This window comes from Piliocolobus tephrosceles, chromosome 2, assembly GCF_002776525.5.
Source record: "Piliocolobus tephrosceles isolate RC106 chromosome 2, ASM277652v3, whole genome shotgun sequence".
NCBI classification, from domain to species: Eukaryota; Metazoa; Chordata; class Mammalia; order Primates; family Cercopithecidae; genus Piliocolobus; species Piliocolobus tephrosceles.
Genome location: NC_045435.1, coordinates 83979162 through 84000876, shown reverse-complemented (window position 1 = coordinate 84000876; position 21715 = coordinate 83979162). Strand labels below are relative to the sequence as shown.

At 41.6% G+C, this 21715-nt stretch overlaps 1 protein-coding gene across 18 annotated transcripts in view; it reads right to left on the bottom strand.

Moving 5' to 3' along the window:
* The window catches only part of PBRM1 (polybromo 1), a 148964-nt gene that overhangs the window by 17889 nt on the left and 109360 nt on the right, over positions 1-21715 (bottom strand). For all 18 annotated transcript variants that reach the window (XM_026447990.2, XM_026447995.2, XM_026447992.2 and 15 more), the window contains 4 exons: positions 17015-17160; positions 14496-14653; positions 1612-1795; positions 532-742 (listed from right to left, as the gene is read on the bottom strand). In XM_026447990.2, coding sequence (XP_026303775.1) covers positions 532-742; positions 1612-1795; positions 14496-14653; positions 17015-17160 — 699 coding nt within the window. The remainder of the gene's footprint in view (positions 1-531; positions 743-1611; positions 1796-14495; positions 14654-17014; positions 17161-21715) is intronic.

Below are 21715 nucleotides of genomic sequence, written 5' to 3'. Positions count from 1 at the left end.
TCTTGAACTCCTGAGCTCAAATGATCCTCCTGCCTTTGCCTCCCAAAGTGCTGGGATTAGAGACATGAGCCACCATGCCTGGTCATGTCTTATAAAAATTCTGAATGAGAAAAAAATAAACCAACAGAGATCACCTCAACCAAAAGATAAGGTCCTACATAAGGAGAGATTAAAAAGACATGGGTAATAAAAGCTAAAGACAAACAGGGTGATGTTGCTCCTTATTGCTTTTCTTCAGCACAAGGAAGAGTCTTCTGACTAAGCCTGCCATTAAAATAGCTATGAAAATTTAAAGATATTAATTTTAAATTAATGGTATTAATATAATTATTAATGGGATAATGACATAATTTTTGTCAATTAAAAATAAATGAGTAAATCATGGCACTGACAAATTAAAAACTTCCTTCCTGTAGAATTCTAAGTTAAAGCTCACATATGGAGGGGCTGGATGTCACTTTACTTTGGTTTTGAGTCTGCAGCAAACCAAAGGTGGTAATAAGACAAGTACCAGGAACTTGTCACCTTCACCTGTGGGGGTGTGTAGGGCATGAGGTCCAGCTCACTGGCCAGGGGAGTCTGAAGTTGAGGTAGAGAAGGAGGTTCAATGACCTCACTATCTTCTTCACCCATCTCTTCAATATCATCATCTCCACCTTCTAACTCGGCAAATTTAGCTTCTAGCAACTGGATCTTCTTTTCCAACAAAGGTGATGGCTCCTTCTGAGGAACAATTGGTTTTCTGAAAAAAGTGACATAAAAACCTAAAATCACCTAATGCCCCTCCAGAATGAGCTGGAAAGTAGTGTTCCACCTTAACAACTACAAGTGACTTCTTGCAATCTGCAATATATGCTCTAAAGGCAGATGGAAAGACTTTAAATGTGTGTTTATGAAATTACTTCTACTTAGAGATGTTTGTTTTTAAATAATTATGCTGAATATCCACAAAAGCATTGTGTCCAAAGTTGGGATCTAGTTGCCTATATACAGCAAAAAGAGTTTTCATAATCTGTGGAACTGAGAAATCTCCTAACAGACAGGATATAAACCAGAACCAAGTGTTTCTACCTCATTCCACAATTACTGGAGTCTACGCCAAGGGCACTATTAGAGCAGCTACCAGGTCCCAGCAGATTATGAAGTCTTTCCTTTAATCTTTAACTGAATAAATATTTCCTTTTTTTTTTTTTTTTAAGGCGGAGTCTCGCTCTGTCGCCCGGACTGGAGTGCAGTGGCCGGATCTCAGCTCACTGCAAGCTCCGCCTCCTGGGTTTACGCCATTCTCCTGCCTCAGCCTCCCGAGTAGCTGGGACTACAGGCGCCCGCCACCTCGCCCGGCTAGTTTTTGTATTTTTAGTAGAGACGGGGTTTCACCGTGATAGCCAGGATGGTCTCGATCTCCTAAGCTCGTGATCCGCCCGTCTCGGCCTCCCAAAGTGCTGGGATTACAGGCTTGAGCCACCGCGCCCGGCCCTGAATAAATATTTTCTATTTGAAATATTTACTACTCTAGTTTAAGATCTAATAAAAAATTAAAAACACTAGACTACACTATATTGGTATCAGTTAATGGAAGTGTTCTTTTTTCCTTAGTTTTTCAAGCTTTACCTGAAGTAGTAAATTTCATCATCTACCACTTTAGCAGAGAGTGAAAACCTCTTCAATCCTTTGAATTTCTTCATCTGCTTGTCACTCTCATTGTAGCGGCTCTCACAAAGCAGAATGTCATTTTCTGGTATTTCAGTTGGCCTGCAGGAGAGGAAGTCCTTGAATGACAACACAGCACACTTTCCTGAAAGAGAAAATTAGGAAGAAATTAAAGGAGTAAACTGTGGTCATAGTTAATAATTGTTTTATTATTTTTGGATGAATACATTCATATAATTAAACATTTAAAAGACATGAAAGGGGCTAGGCATGGTGGCTTACACCTGTAATCCCAGCACTTTGAGAGGCTGAGGTGGGCAGATCTCTTGAGCTCAGGAGTTTGAGACCAGCCTAGGCAACACAGTGAGACCCCCAATTTCTACAAAAAATACAAAAAATTAGCTGGGTGTGGTGGTGCATGCCTGTAGTCCCAGCTACTTGGGAGGCTGAGGTGGGAATCATCTGAGTCAGGGAAGTCTGAGTCTGAGGCTACCGTGAGCTGTGATTGCACTACTGCACTCCAGCCTGGGTGATAGAGTGAGACCCTATGTCAAGAAAGAAAGAAAGAAAGAAAAAAGACATAAAACGATATGTACTGGCATAAGGATAGAATATACAGATCAACAGAATAGAACTGAAAGTGTAGAAATAAACCAATATAATAGAGCTTTTATGGGCAAGTGATTTTTAACAAGGGTTCCAAGACAATTCAATGGGGGAAAGAATACTCTTTTCAACAGATGGTACGGTAACAGGACAAGTGGATTTCCACTTCTGCATATGAATGCAGTTGAATTCCTACCTCCTATCATATATAAAAATTAATTTGGCCAGGTGCAGTGGTTCATGCCTGTAATCCCAGTACTTTGGAGAAGTTGAGGCAGGCGAATCATGAGGTCAAGAGATCGAGACCATCTTGGCCAACATGATGAAACCCCATCTTTACTAAAAATACAAAAATTAGCTGGGCGTGGTGGCGTGCACCTGTAGTCCCAGCTACTCAGGAGGCTGAGGCAGGAAAATTGCTTGAACCTGGGAGGCGGAGGTTGCAGAGAGCTAAGATGATGCCACTGCACTCCAGCCTGAGCGAAGGAGCAAGACTCCGTCTAAAAAAAAAAAAAAATTAATTCAAAATGGGCCGGGTGCACTGGCTCACGTCTGTAATCCCAGCCCTTTGGGAGGCCAAGGCGGGTGGATCACCTGAGGTCAGGAGTTCGAGACCAGCCTGACCAACATGATGAAACTTCGTCTCTACTAAAAACACAAAAAAATTAGCTGGGCGTGGTGGTACGATCCTGTAAGCCCAGCTACTCGGGAGGTTAAGGCAGGAGAATTGCTTGAACCCGGGAGGCAGAGGCTGCAGTGAGCCAAGAGCACCCCACTGCACTCCAGCCTGGGCAACAGAGCGAGACTCAGTCTCAAAAAAAAAAAAAAAAAAAGGGTTTTATCAAAATCAAGAACTTCTGTGCTCCAAAGGATACTATAAAAAAAGTGAAAAGATAAGCCATAGAAGAAAATATTTGCAAATCATATATCTAGTAAGAGTCTAGTATATAGAATATATATTTCTACAACTCAACATTAAGACAAATACATAATCCAATTAAAAAATGTGCAAAAGATATAAATTGACATGTCTCTAAAAAAAGACATACAAATGTCCAAAGGCACATGAAACAATGCTTAACATCATTCATCATTAGGGAAATGCAAATCAAAACACAATGAAATACTACTTCACACTCCATTAAGATGCCTGTATTAAAAAAAAACCCAAAACAGAAAATAACAAGTGGTGGCAAGGATGTGAAGAAAATGGAACCCTTATATCTTGGTGGGACTGTAAAACGGTGCAGCTGCTGTGGAAAATAGTTAGGCAGTTGCTCCAAAAAGTTAGACACTGAGTTACCATAAGACCTAGCAATTCTATTTCTAGGTATGTATCTAAAAGAAATCAGAGAATCAAATACTTACTTGTACACCACTGATAAGAGCACTTTTACTCACAAAAGCTAAAATGTGAAAACAACCTACATGTCCATTAACAGATGTAGTATACATATAATGGAATATACAGCCTTAGGAATAAAATTCTGATATACAGTATAACATGGATAAGTCTTGAAAACATTATGCTAAATACGCCAGATACAAAGGGATAAATATTGCATGATTCCACTTACACGCAGTATCTAGAATAGCCAAAATTCATGAACAAAAAGTAGAACAGAGATTCCTAGGGCCAGGGGGAAGGGGAAAATAAAGAGCTGTTTAACGGGTACAAAGTTTTTATTTGGGATAACGAAAAAATTCTAGAAATGAACAGTGGCGATGGCTGTACAGTATTGTCAGTGGACTTAAAGCCACTGAACTGTGTATTTAAAAATAGTTAAGGCTGGGCATGGTAATCCTAGCACTTTGGGAGGCCAAGGTGGGCAGATCACCTGAGGTCAGGAGTTTGAGACCAGCACCAACAACATGGCGAAACCCCGTCTCTACTAAAAACACAAAAATTAGCCAGGCGTGGTGGCATGCACCTGTAATCCCAGTTACTCAGGAGGCTGAGGCAGGAGAATCACTTGAACCTGGGAGGCAGAGGTTGCGGGCAGCCGAGACTGTACCACTGACTCCACCCGGGGAAACAGAAAAAGATCCCGTCAAAAAAAAAAAAAAAAAAGGCCGCTGACTCCAGCCTGGGTGGCAAAGACTCTGTCTCAAAAAAAAAAAAAAAAGTTAAAATGATGAATTTTATGACATATACAAAACAATAAAAAACTCCCATAAATGGTAGCATATTACTTAAAACCGTTTTGCACCTGAATTTTGTCACAAAATAATATGTCTTGGAGATCACGGCTTGTATGAATGTACTAGGTTTATTCAACTAGTCCCCTGTTGATGGATATCTATGTTGTTTCCCCATGTTTGCTCTTCTGCTGATGCTAAACAATGCTGAAATAAATAATTTAAGACATATCAATTTGCACATAGGTGAATACATATGAAGCATAAATTTCTAGAAGTATAAAAGCTGAGTCAAAGGGTATGTATACACTTTTTAAATTTTTGTAAGTATTACCAAATTCCCTTCCATAAAGGATGTCCTAATTCACAGACTACCACAAAGTAGGTAGATACCATTTCCTCATGTTGTTGTCAACTAGTGAGAAACGTTTTCTGTATCTTTGACAATTTGATATGTAATTTCAAAAAAAAAAGAAGAAGAAAAAGAAAAAGAAAAAGAAAGGAAAAAAAGTATCTGGGTAGCTTTAACTGGCATTTCTCTAATGGCTGAGGTTGGTTATATTTTCTTTTTTTTTGATCTCAGCTCAAAGCAGCCTCTGCCTCCCGGGTTCAGGCAATTATCCTGCCTCAGCCTCCCGAGTAGCTGGGATTACAGGCATGTGCCACCATGACTGGCTAATTTTTTTTTTTTTTTTTTTTTTTAGTAGAAATGGGGTTTCACCATGTTGGCCAGGCTGGTCTCGAACTCCTGACCTCAGGTGATCTGCCTCCCAAAGTGCTGGGATTACAGGCGTGAGCCACCGTGCCCAGCCGGGTATATTTTCATTTGTTTAAGAATCACTGGTAGTTTCTTTTTTTTTTTTAAGATGGAGTCTCACTCTGTCACTCAGGCTGGAGCGCAGTGGTGCGATTCTGGCTCACTGCAACCTCTGCCTCCTGGGTTCAAGTGATTCTCCTGCTTCAGTCTCCCGAGTAGCTGGGACTACAGATGCCTACCAACATGTCCAGCTAATTTTTGTAGTTTTAGTACAGACAAGGTTTCACCATGCTGGCCAGGCTGCTCTCCAAATCTTGACCTCAACTGATCCGCCCACCTCAGCCTCCCAAAGTGCTGGCATTACAGGCGTGAGTCATCACACTGGGCCCTAGTAATTTATTTCTGCTCTCCCTTATCTTCTTTGCCCATTTTCTTGCTGGATATTCATCTTCATCTAATTCCTTTATAGGAGCTCTTCATCTACAAGGAAAATCAGATCTTTGTCTATGATAAACATTGCAAATATTTTCTCAAGATTGTCATTTTTGTTTTTGCCAGTTTTGGTCGTATAGATATTTTCCATTTTTATATAGTTGAATTTATCAGTATTTTATTGTATGAGTTCTGGCTTTTATGTCAGAGATTAATAAAATTTCTTTCCCATGGCTTCTTTTGGTATATTTGTTAATTTTATGTTTATTTAAATTTATAATTCATCTGGGAATCTATCTGGAAGTTAAGATGTGGGATATGGCTACAATTTTATTTTTCCAAGTGGTTACTGAATTTCCAAACACCATTTGGAGAAAAATACATCTTTCCCCACTTATCTGATATGCCACTTTTACCATATATTATATTTGCTAAACTTTCTATTTTGTTCAAATAACCTGTTTACTCATACATAGTTTTAATTGTTACAGTTTTAATATCTGGTAAGGATAGATCCCCTTTCACTATACTTTTCAGAATTTTCCTGAGTTTTTCTTTTTTTGAGACAGGGTCTCACTTTGTTGCCCAGCCTGGAGTGCAGTGGTAAGATGACAGCTGCTCACTGCAGCCTCAATCTCCTGGGCTCAAGCGATCCGCACACCTCAGCCCCCCACCCCAGGTAGCTGCGACTACAGGCAAGTGCCACTTAGCTAATTTTTGTACTTTCTGTAGAAATGGGGTTTTGCCATTTTGCCCAGGCTGGTCTCAAACTCCTAGGCTCAATTGATCCACCCACCTCGGCCTCCCAAAGTGCTGGGATTGATAACAGGAGTGAGCCACTGTGCCCGATTCTAAGTTTCTTTAAAAAAAAAAAAAAAAACAAAAAAAAAAAAAAAAATATATATATATATATATATATAATTTTTTGAGATGGAGTCTTGCTCTGTTGCCCAGGCCGGAGTGCAGTGGCGCAATCTCGGCTCACTGCAAGCTCTGCCTCCCTGGTTCACGCCATTCTCCTGCCTCAGTCTCCCAAGAAGCTGGGACTACAGGTGCCCACCACCACACTGGGCTAATTTTTTGTATTTTTAATAGAGACAGGGCTTCACCATGTTATTGAGGATGGTCTTGATCTCCTGACCTCTTGATCCGCCTGCCTTGGCCTCCCAAAGTGCTGGCATTACAGGTATGAGCCACTGTGCCTGGCCTTCAATATGATTTTTAAAATGAGTTCATGTAGTATCAACTTCCTCACAAGCAAATTCCCACTGGTATATCTAATGGGATCATATTAAAGATTAATTTAGGGAGGATAGATATCTTTATGACATTGAAACCTATCTAGGCCTATGGTATTGCTTTGCAATTTGTTCAAGCATTCGTTCAATAACATTTTAAAACTTTTTTCATACAGATGTGGCATATATCTTGTTAAGTTTATCTAAGGTATTTCATCTTACTAGTACTGAATCTTTTAAGATAATAGATTTGTTATTTATTTATATTCAATTATCTTATTTCTCTCACTGTTTGCCATGATTTCTTAGTTGATGCTCTTGATTTTTCACCTCCTTACTTTTCTTATTTTAGACTTCTGTTTCTTCTAACTCCACTGGCTAATACCTCTAGAACAATGTTAAATAAGTGTGATAAGGACATCCCTATTTTGTTTGTTTCTTTTCTTTTCTTTTTTTCTGAGACAGAGTCTTGCTCTGTCGCTAGGCTGCAGTGTAGTGGCTCAATCTTGGCTCACTGCAACCTCCACCTCCCGAGTTCAAGTGATTCTCTTGCCTCAGCTTCCCCAGTAGCTGGGGTTAAAGGCCCCTGCCACCACGCCCAGCTAATTTTTATATTTTTAGTAGAGATGGAGTTTCACTGTGTTGACCAGGCTGGTCTCGAATTCCTGACCTCAGGTGATCCGCCCACCTTGGCCTCGCAAAGTGCTGGGATTACAGGTATGAGCCATCGCACCCAGCCAGAACATCCCTAGTTTGCTCTTGACCTTAACAGGAATGTTCATAGCTAACAACTTACTAAACATGTACATGAAAAACAGGTCAGAAATATTTCCAAAGCTTAAAATAGCTACAATTACTATCACTGCTTTGAACTTACACAGCACTTTATTTACATAATTCAAAGGCCTTTTAATTCAGAAAAGGGATAATTACAATTTTCCATATTTTATCGAAGGAAAAATAGACATTAGGAAAAAATAATAATTCTGTTGACAACCAAAGAGTAAAAGTGATTCATGGCTTTGGAATGGAGGTGGTATCTGTGTGTCCTGACTTGGGGCTCCGACCAACCCCCCGAAAGACAGGGAAAAGACGAAAGTTTAGAAAACTTCATTTAATAAAGTATTAAAAAATTATCAAGACCTGCTGGATTTTGATTGGAACTGCAATGAACCAACAGATCAATTTGGGGGGAACTGATATCTTAATAATACTGAATTTTCCAGCTATAAATATGATGGATAACTTTCATATATTTATGTCTTCAATTTCTCAATAATTTTCTTATAGTTGTGTGTGTATGTGTGCATGTGCAGGTACCCTACACATCTTTGCTTCTTTGTTTTTTTTTTTTTTTTGGTAGAAAGAGTTTCATTCTGTTGTCCAGGCTAGTCTTGTTGGTAGAAAGAGTTTCATTCTGTTGTCCAGGCTGGTCTTGAACTCCTGGTCTGAAGTGACTCTCCCACCTTGGCCTCTCAAAGTGTTGGGACTACAGGCGTGAGCCACCACGTTGGCTATCTTTTAAAGATTTGTTCTTGGCCGGGCACCATGGCTCACCCCTGTAATCTCAGCACTTTGGGAGGCTGAGGCGGGCGCCTCACGAGGTCAAGAGATCAAGACCATCCTGGCCAAAATGGTGAAACCCTGTCTCTACTAAATATACAAAAATGAGCTGGGCATGGTGGCACACGCCTGTAGTCCAGCTGCTAGGGAGGCTGAGGCAGGAGAATCATTTGAACCCAGGAGGCGGAGGTTGCAGTGAGCCGAGATCGTGCCACTGCACTCCAGCCTGGGCGACAGAGCGAGACTCCGTCTCAAAAAGAAAAAAAGGATTGGCCAGGTGCAGTGGCTCATGCCTATAATCCCAGCACTTTGGGAGGCTGAGGCCGGTGGATCACGAGGTCGGGAGACCAAGACCATCCTGGCCAACATGGTGAAACCCCGTCTCTACTAAAATATAAACAATTATCCTGGTGTGGTGGCACATGCCTGTAGTCCCAGCTACTCAGGAGGCTGAGGCAGGGGAATAGCTTGAACCCGGGAGGTGGAGGTGGCGGTCAACTGAGATTGCGCCATTGCACTCCAGCCTGGGCAACAAGAGGGAAACTCCATCTTAAAAAAAAAAAAAAAAAAAAAAAAAAAGATATATTCCTAGGTATTGAATGCAAATGGTAATAATTTTCTAATTGCTCACTGATGGGATACGGATACAGAAATAGAAATATTGGGGTCAGGTAAGGTGGCTCACACCTATAATCCCAGCACTTTCGGGGAGGCTGAGCAGGGAGGATGCTTGAGGCTAAGAGTCTGAGACCAGCCTGGGCAACAGGGAGACCTCAACTCCACAAAAAATAAATTAAATTAAAAAAAAAAAATTAGCTGGGAGTGGTGGGAGATATTCAGATAAACTATTAAAATTAGTAAATGAAAATATGAAGTAGTCCCAGCTACTTGGAAGGCTGAGATGGGAGTATTGCTTGCACCTAGGAGTTGGAGGCTGCAGTGAGTTATGATTGTACCATTGCATTCCAGTCTGGATAACAAAACGAGATCTTGTCTCAAAAAAAAAAAAAAAAAAAAAAAAAAAACTACTTCATATTTTCATTTACTAATTTTAATAGTTTATCTGAATATCTCTTGGATTTTCTACATACCTAATGTTTTTGGGAAAAAAATGGCCCTTTTGTTTTTCCTTTCAAATCTTTAGATCTTTTATTTTCCTTGCCTTACTAAGGACAGTTTTCAAATTAATGAAATGTTATAAAAATCTACTGTGAAGGGAACAAAACCTGCAAATAAATTAGGAATTGGCATATTTCAAGAGCCGAGGTTCCTGGAAATTTCATCACCTAAGGGGTTAAGGGTAGAGGTACCATCTGCCAGATGGTGGCCATCTGATTACTGTTTAAGTTCTTTTTTTTTTTTTTGAGACGGAGTGTCACCCTGTCACTCAGGCTAGAGTCCAGTGGAGTGATCTCGGCTCACTGTAACCTCTCCCTCACAAGTTCAAGCAATTCTCCTCCCTCAGCCGCCTGAGTAGCTGGGATTATAGGCATGCGCTACCACAACTGACTAATTTTTCTGTATTTTTAGTAGAGATGGGGTTTTACTATGTTGGACCGGCTGGTCTTGAACTCCTGATCTCAAGTGATCCACCTGCCTCAGCCTCCCAAAGTGCTCAGATTACAGGTGTCAGCCACTGTGCCCGGCTTGATTACTGTTTTTAAGTTAATGAAAACAAATCTTCAACAAAACTGAAAAAAGAACATAACCGTTAGGAAAACAGGATTGTCTCCTTCTATGTATGTAATGGAAGATGAAAAAATGATACCTCATCTAATTATCTTCAAAACTTCTACTTCAGAGACAAAAAGGTACAAAAATATGATTTACATTTAATAGTGTTTATAGTTAATACAATGAAATTATACATTCTCTAAAGCTTATATAACAAAACCCTTTTTCCTTGGAGGCTGGGGACAGTGAATTCCACAAGCTAGGCTGAAATCCCACTTTGTGATTACAAGATGCATTTTCTTTTGGGTTTTATCTCAAGATGAAGTTACTTATATTTCATTGTATGCCTGTCGCCCTACCTAATATTGCTGGCACCTCCTTTAATTCTCAAAAGACAACCTAGGTTTTAGTTCTGGCCCACTCCTTGGGTAGTAACTTCACCTTTCTGACAATATCAGCATCTTTCTTTCAGGGTCATGTTGAGAATTAAATGAGATCCTGGATATAAAACTGGTATATAAACTGTAGAATGCAACACATTTTCTTTCTTTCCTTTTTTTGTTACACAGAGTCTTGCTCTGTCACCCAGGCTGGAGTGTAGTGGCTTGATCTCGGCTTATTATAACCTTCACTTCTCGGGTTCAAATGATTCTCCTGCCTCAGCCTCCCTAGTAGCTGGGATTACAGGTGCATACCACCACACCCGGCTAATTTTTGTATTTTTAGTAGGGACAGGGTTTCACCATATTGGCCAGGCTGATCTTGAACTCCTGACCTCATGATCCGCCCACCTTGGCCTCCCAAAGTGCTGGGATTACAGGCACGAGCCACCGCGCCTGGCCAAGGTGAAGTTGACCACGTTGACCAGGCTGGTCTCTAACTCCTGATCTCAGGTGATCTGCCTGCCTAACCTCCCAAAGTGCTGGGATTACAGGCACGAGCCACTATGCCTGGCCAGAATGTAACACATTCTAACAGGCATCTTTAGGAAGAAATTACTCCAAGTTATGTCAGTGAAAATGAAGGAGTAGTGAGCTCTAAAGGACATTCCTTCAAAGAAACAGTGAAAAAAGCAGAATAAACTTTATTGGAACTCTGTAAGATAGTCAAGGTTTACAGCAACCGAGCAAATGCTTAATTAAGAAAAAAAGTGACTGAAACTTGGCAGGAGAGCTTTGTGGCATTTTAACTTACCCTCACTCCATCCCTTACCTTCCGTCTCAGTGGCAGCCTTGAAGATGGCAGCCTCTATTCCTGGTGTAAGATTGTGGTGATAGAGGAAGCAAAACAGCTCTATGCCCAAAGAACTGTGGTCATCTGTTTTGACCTGTCAGGCAGCTTTCTAAACACTAATGCAAAGTGCTTGCCTTTATTTTGCTTAACCGGGAATTCTCTCAGGGTGAAGTGTCTAAGGTTCTTTTGTCAAAAACATTTTGTCTTAGTCTGTTTGTGCTGCTGTAACAGAATACCACAGACTGGGTAATTTATAAAGAACAGTTTTCTCACAGTTCTGGAGGCTGGAAAATCCAAGATAAAGGCGCCAGCATCTGGAAAGGGCTTTCTTGCTATATCATCATATGGCAGAAGGCAGAGGGCAAGAGTGTAAGAGACAATAAATCCATTCAGACAGAGTAGACCCATTTACATGAGCCCCCCTTTTTTTGAGACAAAGTCTCACTCTGTCGCCTAGGCTGGAGTGCAGTGGCGTGGTCTCAGCTCACTACAAGCTCCACCTCCTGTGTTCACGCCATTCTCCTGCCTCAGCCTCCCAAGTAGCTGGGACTATAGGCGCTCGCCACCACGCCTGGCTAATTTTTTGTATTTTCACTAGAGACAGGGTTTCACCGTGTTAGCTAGGATGGTCTCGATCTCCTGACCTCGTAATCCGCCTGCCTTGGCCTCCCAAAGTGCTGGGATTACAGGCCTGAGCCACCTCACCCGGCCATGAGCTCTTTTTATAAAAGCAATATTGTATTCATGAGGACAAGCCCTCATGACCTAAACATCTCCTAAAAGGCCCCACTTACCAACACTGTTGCACTAGGGATTACATTTTAACTCATGAATTTTGAAGGGGGCACAAACATTCAAATCACAGCACATTTAAAGTCAAATGAAACAGCTGTTGCCAGTTGGGACAAAGGGTATCAGTTGGGGCCAACAGCAGATAGGACAAAAGGCCTCAGAGGAAAAGATGGGGAGTGAGATGCTTTGGGGAATAGGGTTTTGAAAAGTTTCCACACATTCCTGGGAGCCTAGAAGGCCACACACATGCCAACAATAGCGTACATGCTCAGAAAGCACCTAAGAAGGCCCTAAGATCTCATTTCTGGCTGACTTTCAAGCTCTGCATAAATAGGAAGTAAAGGCAAAGCAGAGTTGTAATCTGCATGGCTGAGTGTTGAAGGTGTGCTCCACCATACACAGAGAAGTCAGCTGTGAAGACTGGGAGTTTTGTGGTTTTATTGGCTCAAGTATTTTTTTTTTTTTTTTTTTGAGACGGAGTCTTGCTCTGTCGCCCAGGCTGGAGTGCAGTGGCCGGATCTCAGCTCACTGCAAGCTCTGCCTCCCGGGTTTACACCATTCTCCTGCCTCAGCCTCCCGAGTAGCTGGGACTACAAGCGCCCGCCACCTCGCCCGGCTAGTTTTTTGTATTTTTTAGTAGAGACGGGGTTTCACCGTATTAGCCAGGATGGTGTCGATCTCCTGACCTCGTGATCCGCCCGTCTCGGCCTCCCAAAGTGCTGGGATTACAGGCTTGAGCCACCGCGCCCGGCCCGGCTCAAGTATTTACGAAAACCTCTGTCAAATCACTTACAGAACAGAGACTATAGTAACCACATACAATAACAACAACAATCTTTTATTTTTTGAGACAGGGCCTCACTCTGTTGCCCAGGCTGAAGTGCAGTGGCATGATCATGGCTCACTGCAGTCTTGACCTCCCTGGGCTCAGGTGATCCTACCACCTCAGCCTCCTGAATAACTGGGACCATGGGTATAGACCACCACACCTCGATAATTTTTGTATATTTTGTAGAGACAGGGTTTCGCCATGTTGCCCAGGCTGGTCTCGAACTCCTGGGCTCAAGCAATCCGCCAACGTCAGCCTCCCAAAGTGCTGGGATTAAAGGCATGAGCCACTGTGCCCAGCCAAAAATACAATCTTTAAAACAAACAAACAAACAAAGTTTAGAGGAGTCACTGAACAAACAACCATAACCTATAACAAGTAGTAGGAACAAAGCCTGAGGACGGGGAGAATCTGATTTCCAGAGTTATCACATTACAATACCCAAAATGAGCAGTTTTCAACAAAAAATTATCAGGCATGCAAAGAAACAAGAAGGTACAGCCCATTCATAGGAAAGAACAAAATGAACAGAAATTGTCCCTGAGAAATTCCAGACACTGGACTTACTAAACAAAGACTTTAAATCAATTGTCTTTTTTTTCGAGACGGTCTCGCTCTGTCATCCAGGCTAGAGTACAGTGGCATGATCTTGGCTCACTGCAGCCTCTGCCTCTGCCTCAGCCCTCCACAGTAACTGGGATTACAGACATGTGCCACCATGACCAGCTAATTTTTTTTTTTTTTTCTTAGCAGAGACAAGGTTTCACCATGTTGGCAGGTTGTTCTCAAACTCTCGACCCTAGGTGATCCACCCGCCTCGGCCTCCCAAAGTGCTGGGATTACAGGTGTGAGCCATTGTGCCTGGCCTTAAATCAACTGTCTTAAATATACTCAAAGGTCTAAAGGAAACCAGTAAAATGTCATAGCAAATAGTGAATATAAATGAAGAGACAAATTACAAAAACTAAATTCTGGGGCTGAAAAGTACAGTAACTGAAACGAAAAATTTATTAGAGGGGTTCAACAGAAGATTTGAGGAGGCAGAGAATGAAGGCACCTGAAGACAGGTCATTTGAAGTTATCCAGTCTGAGGAGCAGAAAGGACAAAAAGGTAAAGAAAAATGAGGAGTCTGAGAGACCTGTGAGGCACCATTAAATGTACCAACGTAAGTATAATGGGAGTTCCAGAAGGAAGCAGAGAAAGGAGCAGAAAGAATATTTGAAGAAATGGCCAAAAACTCCCCAAACTTGATGAAAGACAAGAACAAAAAAACTATCAATGGAGAATTCTGTATCTAGGAAAACTATCCTTCAAAAATTAGCTCAGTGCGGTGGTGGCATGGCTATCATCCCAGCTACTCGGAAGGCTGAGGTGAGAGGTTTGGTTGTGCCCTAATTACCACCTGATATTCTATACATTTATTTTTTAATTTATTTACTGACTCCCCAACATAAGAGAACAGAGATTTAGATTTGGGCGCTGCTGTATACCTAACACCTAGGACAGTGCCTAGCACAGTAGTAGTATTCAATCAATTTTGATGGAATAAACACTATTAAATAAAAAAGCACAAATACCTACCGAGAATACATGTCATGGGGCAGGTTTCTTCCAGATTACTCAGAAATACTTCTTTTTTGTAGAACATTTTTGTGGGCTCATGCTCCGTTTCTTCTGGGTGAATGAAGATGGGGCCATAAAAATATGCAGCTCCATCTCGAACCCATACTTTTTCAATTCTTGGGGAGAAAAATATATAAATTACATTAAAATAGTTTCCTTCTTGAAGGATTAATCTAACAAAAATTCCATTAACCAAAAAGTTAGTAATGTGTACCATTCAGAGGAGTTTCACTGGCTGTTTTGGTAAGACAAATTCATTAATTTTTCCCTCATTAAACACATGAAAGATACTTAGAAAAAGAGAAAGGAACCTTTGGCTATTTGTCCAAGAGAAAAAAAAATTTTAACGTAATATCAAGGCACAAAACTTAATAGCTTCATCTAATGATCATGTTTTCTTCCTGAGACGTTCATGATGAAAACAGAACTAAGCATTTGTCATTGGACTTGTGAACCAAACAAAGACATAAACCATCAATATTTGGGGTCAGATCACATGAGTGGTAGACATTCCTTTAAGACAGTGGTTTATAATCTTTTTGAAGGTCAAGATCTAATACCCCTTGCTGGGCACAGTGGCTCACACCTGTAATCCCAGCACTCTGGGAGGCCAAGGTGGGCAAATTACTCAGGAGTTCAAGACCAGCCTGGAAAACATGGTGAAACCCCATCTCCACCAAAAATACAAAAATGAGCTAGCCGTGGCAGTATGCACCTATAGTCCCAGCTACTTGGGAGGCTGAGGTGGGAAGATGGCTTGAGCCCAGGAGGTGGATGTTGCAGTGAGCTGAGATCATGCCACTGCACTCCAGCCTAGGTGACAGAACCAGACACTGTCTCAAAAAAAAAAAAAAAAAAAAAAAAAAGGGATCTAGTGCCCCTTCACCCCTTGAGAATTTGATGAAAGTCATTATTGTTGACAACTAACCCATAGAGTTGACATTATTATTGCTCCATATTATCGTGATTCCTGACATGAAGTATCACACTTATTTCAGTTAATGGTAACTGCACCCTTCCAGTTTCTCAGGCTTACACATAGGAGTCACCCTTGACTTTTTAATCTTTCTCAGACCCCACACTCCATTTATCAAGAATACTATTAATTTGACCTTCAAAATACTATCTTTTGCAATCACCCTGGTCTGAAGCATGATCGTTCTTGCCTGGATTATTGCAATAGCATCCTAGGTGGTGGATCTCCTTGCTTCTACCTTGACTTTTTACAGTCTATTCTCAACAACCAATAGGCAGAGCAATCCTATTAAGATCTAAATCAAATGTCACACTGCGCTTGAAACAATCGGATGGCACTCCATGTAACTCAGTAAAAACCCAAATCCCTATAATGGTCTCTGAGGCCCTATGTGATATGTACCCTACCCCTGGCACTTACCTCTTACTAACTCATGAATGGCTCACTCTCCTAGCAACAAACAGGCCTGGCATGCTTCTCCCTCAGGTGTTCCCTGGCTGTTCCCACTTCCTGGAATCTTTTCTCCCTGTATATTCACATTATTCACTTTCTCAGTTTCTTCAAGTGTTGGTTCAGCTGCCAACTTCTCAGTGAGGCCTATATAAACCATTATTCCTGCTCTGACCATGGGACCCTCTTCTCCCCTTGTTCTGCTCTATTTTTTCTATAGCATGTATTATGATCTAACATACTATACACTTTACTTATTCAAGATGTTTATTGTTTGTCTTCATACTAGAAAAAAGCTCCCCAGGACTAAGAGTATTTCTCTGTTTTATTAACTAATGTATCCTCAGAGCTTGGTAAACAGTAGGTAGAATAAATGCTTACTGAATGATGAACAGATATGATAAGGAAACTGAAGCCCGGAGGGGTAAATCATTCACCTAAGGACATACAACTAACAGAACTGTGACTTAGGGAATGAACTACTGTTCTTAACCACTATCCTCTCCTACCCAACCTGATACCAGACTCTGCTGTTCGCCATCCAACCATACTGTCATCCTTTTATCATTTACTTGTTCATCAAGTATCTGAGCCCCTACTATGTTTCATGCACTATGATTTGAGCAGGGACTACAAGGGTGAAACCTGACAATAACACAATGAACACCAATATATGATATATACGCTAAGGAGAAGGAAATATGTGGTGCTTTGAGAGTGTGCAAAAGGGAGACTTAACCCACTCTGCAGTGAACAGGAAAGACTTCCTTTTAAGGAAGTGTCACTTCAAATGTATGGTCAAGTAGTTTACCATATGAAGTAGGCAGGGAGATTTCTGAGCTGAGAGTTCTGTAAATAGTGGAAGAAAACAAAAGAGCCCAGAGGGATAATTTAAAGAAGAAAGTGTGGTTGGAGGGGAATGTGGTGTGAGAAAGCAGCTGGAGAAACTACCAGGGGAAGGACTTTTGCCTTCATCCAAAGGGTGATTAATTTCTACTGGTTCCAAATTTCTCAGATTCAACCTCATCTTTCCTATTTCAATGACACTTACCTGCCCACACGAGGACGCACCAGGCCATGGGACTTGATGAAGACACAGTCGCCAACCTTCAGCCACATGTCATTGTAATGGAGCTGCTCAAAGTAGTGGCACCCTGGTTCACCATTGGACATTTCTACAGGGACATCTTCTTTTTCCTGTTGTAAAGAAAACTGGCTGAAGAAAGGTAGCTGATAATCAAGGAATAGAGAAGGTAAGAAATGAAAGCAGACTTTTCTTTCACATCAACTTAAAAGAAAAAACAACCCTTGGTTATGTGGCTCACACCTGTAATTCCAGCATTTTGGGAGACCAAGGCAGGATGATCACTTGAGCCCAAGAGTTTCAGACCAGCCTGGGCAACATAGTGAGATCTTGTCTCAACTAAAAAAAGAAATTAAAATAAAAAATTAGTCAGACATGGTAGCGCATGCCTCAGAAGACTGAGGTGAGTAAATCACTTGAGCTCAGGAGGTCGAGGTTACAGTGAGCTAGGATCACGCCATTGTACTCCAGCCTGGGCGACAGAGCAAGACTCTGTCTCAAAAAAAAAAAAAAAAAAAAAGTAAATTAAAACAAACAAAAATACAAAAACAGAAACTTTGAAGCAGGCTAGGAAACAAAAAAATTAGATTACTGAAATAAAGTATTAATAAGTACCTATTTTATTTTAAATTTCTAGTTAATCTTCATTAAAAAATCTTATTCTAAGATGCTTTTATCCTGTCTCCCTCCTGCTCTCAATTCTCATTGCCTTTAGAAACAAACAAACAAAAAAACTGGAGAGGATTTATCAGTATTTAAAAGCAGACTCATTCATGCATTACTACAGTGTAAGCGGCAAATTCTACACAAGCTTCCTCTCTATCACATTTACTGGGCTCCCTTAATGTCTTAACATTAACAATTGATAGATTTAGGCCAGGCACAGTGGCTTATGTCATAACTCCAGCACACTGTGAGGAGAAGGTGGAAGGATTGCTTGAGCCAGGAGTTCAACACCAGCCTGGGCAATACAGTGAGACCTCATTTCCAAAACAATTTAAAAATTAGCTGTGTAGGCCGGGCGCGGTGGCTCAAGCCTGTAATCCCAGCACTTTGGGAGGCCAAGACAGGCGGATCAAGAGGTCAGGAGATCGAGACCATCCTGGCTAACACGGTGAAACCCCATCTCTACTAAAAAATACAAAAAACTAGCCAGGCAAGGTGGCGGGCGCCTGTAGTCCCAGCTATTCGGGAGGCTAAGACAGGAGAATCACTTGAACCTGGGAGGTGGAGGCTACAGTGTGCTGAGATTGTGCCACTGCACTCCAGCCTGGGCGACAGAGAGAGACTCCATTTCCAAAAAAAAAAAAGTTCCTGAATGACGTGTCTTGGTCATGTAATACTGAAATAAAGATATGAGACCAAAAAGACCAAGTAATTCATATACAGAGAGTTCCTAGAGACTTCTAAATACCAGATAAGGAATCTAAGTTAATTATCATGCTGACTTCCACTGGTAATTTTTTTTTTTTTTTGAGACGGAGTCTTGCTCTGTTACCTAGGCTGGAAGGCAGTGGTGTGATTTCAGCTCACTGCAGCCTCCACTTCCTGGGTTCAAGTGATTCTCCTGCCTCAGCCTCCCAAGTAGCTGGGATTATAGGTACCTGCCACCAAGCCAACCTCCTCGGCCTCCCAAAGTGCTGGGATTACAGGTGTTAGCCACTGCGCCCAGCCAGATAATTCTTTTAAAATATTTTATGATTCCCACACATTCCCATACTGATAAAATACAAAAAATATCACATTCTTTCCTGGCCCCATGATGTCGCATCTTAAGGAGAATCTTTTGGAGCACCGGTTTGAGAACTACCACTGGAGCCTACTCTTTGCCATCAAACTGCTAGGTCCAAGACACCGGGCCGGGCGTGGTGGCTCACACCTGTAATCCCAGCACTTTGGGAGGCTGAGGCGGGTGGATCGAGGTCAGGAGATCGAGACCATCCTGGCTAACATGGTGAAACCCCGTCTCTACTAAAAATACAAAAAATTAGCCAGGCATGGTGGCAGGTGCCTGTGGTTCCAGCTACTTGGGAGGCTGAGGCAGGACAATGGTGTGAACCCGGGAGTTGGAGCTTGCAGCGAGCCAAGATCAAACCACTGAACTCCAGCCTGGGGGACAGAGCGAGACTCTGTCTCCAAAAAAAAAAAAAAAAAAAAAAAAAGGCCGGGGGTGGTGGCTCACGCCTGTAATACCAGCACTTTGGGAGGCCAAGGCAGGCAGATCATCAGAGGTCAGGAGTTTGTGACCAGCCTGGCCAACATGGTGAAACCTTGTCTCTATGAAAAATACAAAAATTAGGGGGGCAGTGCATGCCTGCAATCCCAGCTACTCAGAAAGGTGAGGCAGCAGAATCACTTGAACCCAAGAGGTGGAGGTTACAGTGAGCTGAGATCACACCACTGCACTTCAGTCTGGGCAACAGTGAGACTCCATCTCAATAAAAAAAAAAAAAAGACACCAATAGGAGAAAAGTGTGTGTGGTTTCATCCTGTACCACATACTATCAGTCTTTTCAACTCTCGCCATCCTGTTAGGTATTATACAAACTATTAGGTTAACTAATACATGTTTTTTGCTGCCTTCTTTCTGTAAATTATCTATTTGGGCCTCTGCTCATTTTTGTAGTGCTACCTTCCCCCCAGACCCTAAAGAGCTCTTTGTGTGTTAGAAACAGTAGTCCCTAGACTGTTTCATTAACCTTGTATTTTCAATCATAAATCAATACAATGATCAATGGTTTTATATAATGCACAGAAAATCCTCATCTATTCCAAGTTTATTATTGAAAAAAATTATAGGTAAATAACTGTTTTCTAAATTAAATAAAATTCTAGAAATTTTCTGTAGAGGCAAGGTCTTGCTATGTTGCCCAGGGTGGTCTGAAACTCCTGGCTTCAACTCATCTACTTGTCTTGGCATCTCAAAATGCTGGGATTACAGGCGTGTGACATTGTACTGGGCTTTAATTTTGCTTTGTAACTGTAGTTTTATAAAATGTTATACATCTGGCAGGGGAAAGCTCTAATTTTTCAATTAAAAAAAAAATCCCTCAGTTCACTGTCAAAGGGCAAAGCTCTCTTTCATACCCTTTTCCCCCCTTCTTTTCTGGAGACTGTCACATATTTATTCTTAATAAGAATGCTAGAATAATTTTGTCAAGTTTCAAAATCAATCTATGCAAGTCTTTTACATCCTTCAGTAAATTCTTTTCCTAGAGGTTCTATATATTCCTTGTTAAGGTTATTTCTTTTTCTTTTTTTTTGAGACAGAGTCTCGCTCTGTCACCCAGGCTTGGGTGCAGTGGCCGATCTCAGCTCCTTGCAAGCTCCACCTCCCGGGTTTATGCCATTCTCCTGCCTCAACCTCCAGAGTAGCTGGGACTACAGGTGCCCGCCGCCTCGCCCGGTTGGTTTTTTGTATTTTTCAGTAGAAACAGGGTTTCACCATGTTAGCCAGGATGGTCTCAATCTCCTAACCTCGTGATCCGCCCATCTCGGCCTCCCAAAGTGCTGGGATTACAGGCTTGAGCCATCGCACCCGGCCAAGGTTATTTCTTAATGTATTTGGTTGTTAGTGTGAAATGGATATTTTCTTCCATAAGATTTTTCTAACAGTTGCTAAAGTGTATTCAACACTTTCACTTTACTTTCAAAAGTCTTATTAGTTTATATATGAAGACTATTCATTTGCATATGGATTTTGAAAATTTCTATTTGCCAAATTTTCTGTTTCCAAACCTTTTCAGTTAATTTCCCCCAATTATCTGCAAAAAAGTATTCTTGCTTTTCTTTTTTTACTTTGAGACGGTCTTGCTCTGTTGCCCAGGCTGGAGTGCAGTGGTGCAATCACAGTTCACTGCAGCCTCTACCTCCTGGGCTCACGGCATACCCCCATCTCAGCCGTCCAAGTAGTTGGGTCTACAGGCCTATGCTACCATGCCTGGCTAATTTTTGTACTTTTGTAGCGATAAGGTTTCACTATGATTCCCAGGCTAGTCTCAAAATCCTGGACTCAAGCGATCCACCTGCCTTGGCCTCCCAAAGTTCTAGGATTACAGGTATGAGCCAACACTACTGTCTTCTTGCTTCTTTATTGTCAATATTTTTACTGCTTTTGTTTATCTAACTACATTGGTTAATTTCAGAAAAATATTAAGAAACAGTAGAGCCGGGCGCGGTGGCTCACGCCTGTAATCCCAGCACTTCGGGAGGCCGAGGTGGGTGGATCACAAGGTCAGGAGATCGAGACCATCCTGGCTAAGACGGTGAAACCCCGTCTCTGCTAAAAATACAAAAAATTAGCCGGGCGCGTTGGCAGGCGCCTGTAGTCCCAGCTACTCGGGAGGCTGAGACAGGAGAATGGCGTGAACCCGGGAGGCGGAGCTTGCAGTGAGCTGAGATCACACCACTGCACTCCAGCCTGGGTGATGAGCAAGACTCCATCTCAAAAAAAAAAAAAAAAAAAGAAGCAGTAGAACGGTAAGCCCCTTTGTCCAGTATGTAACTTTAAAAAGGAATTTGTTTTACAGGCTTTAAGCTTGAGACACAAATAGGAATTAAAAAAAAAAATTACACTAGAGGCAATACCTATTGAAAGACTTTAAAAAAACCAAGATGGCCAGGCGCGGTGGCTCAAGCCTGTAATCCCAGCACTTTGGGAGGCCGAGA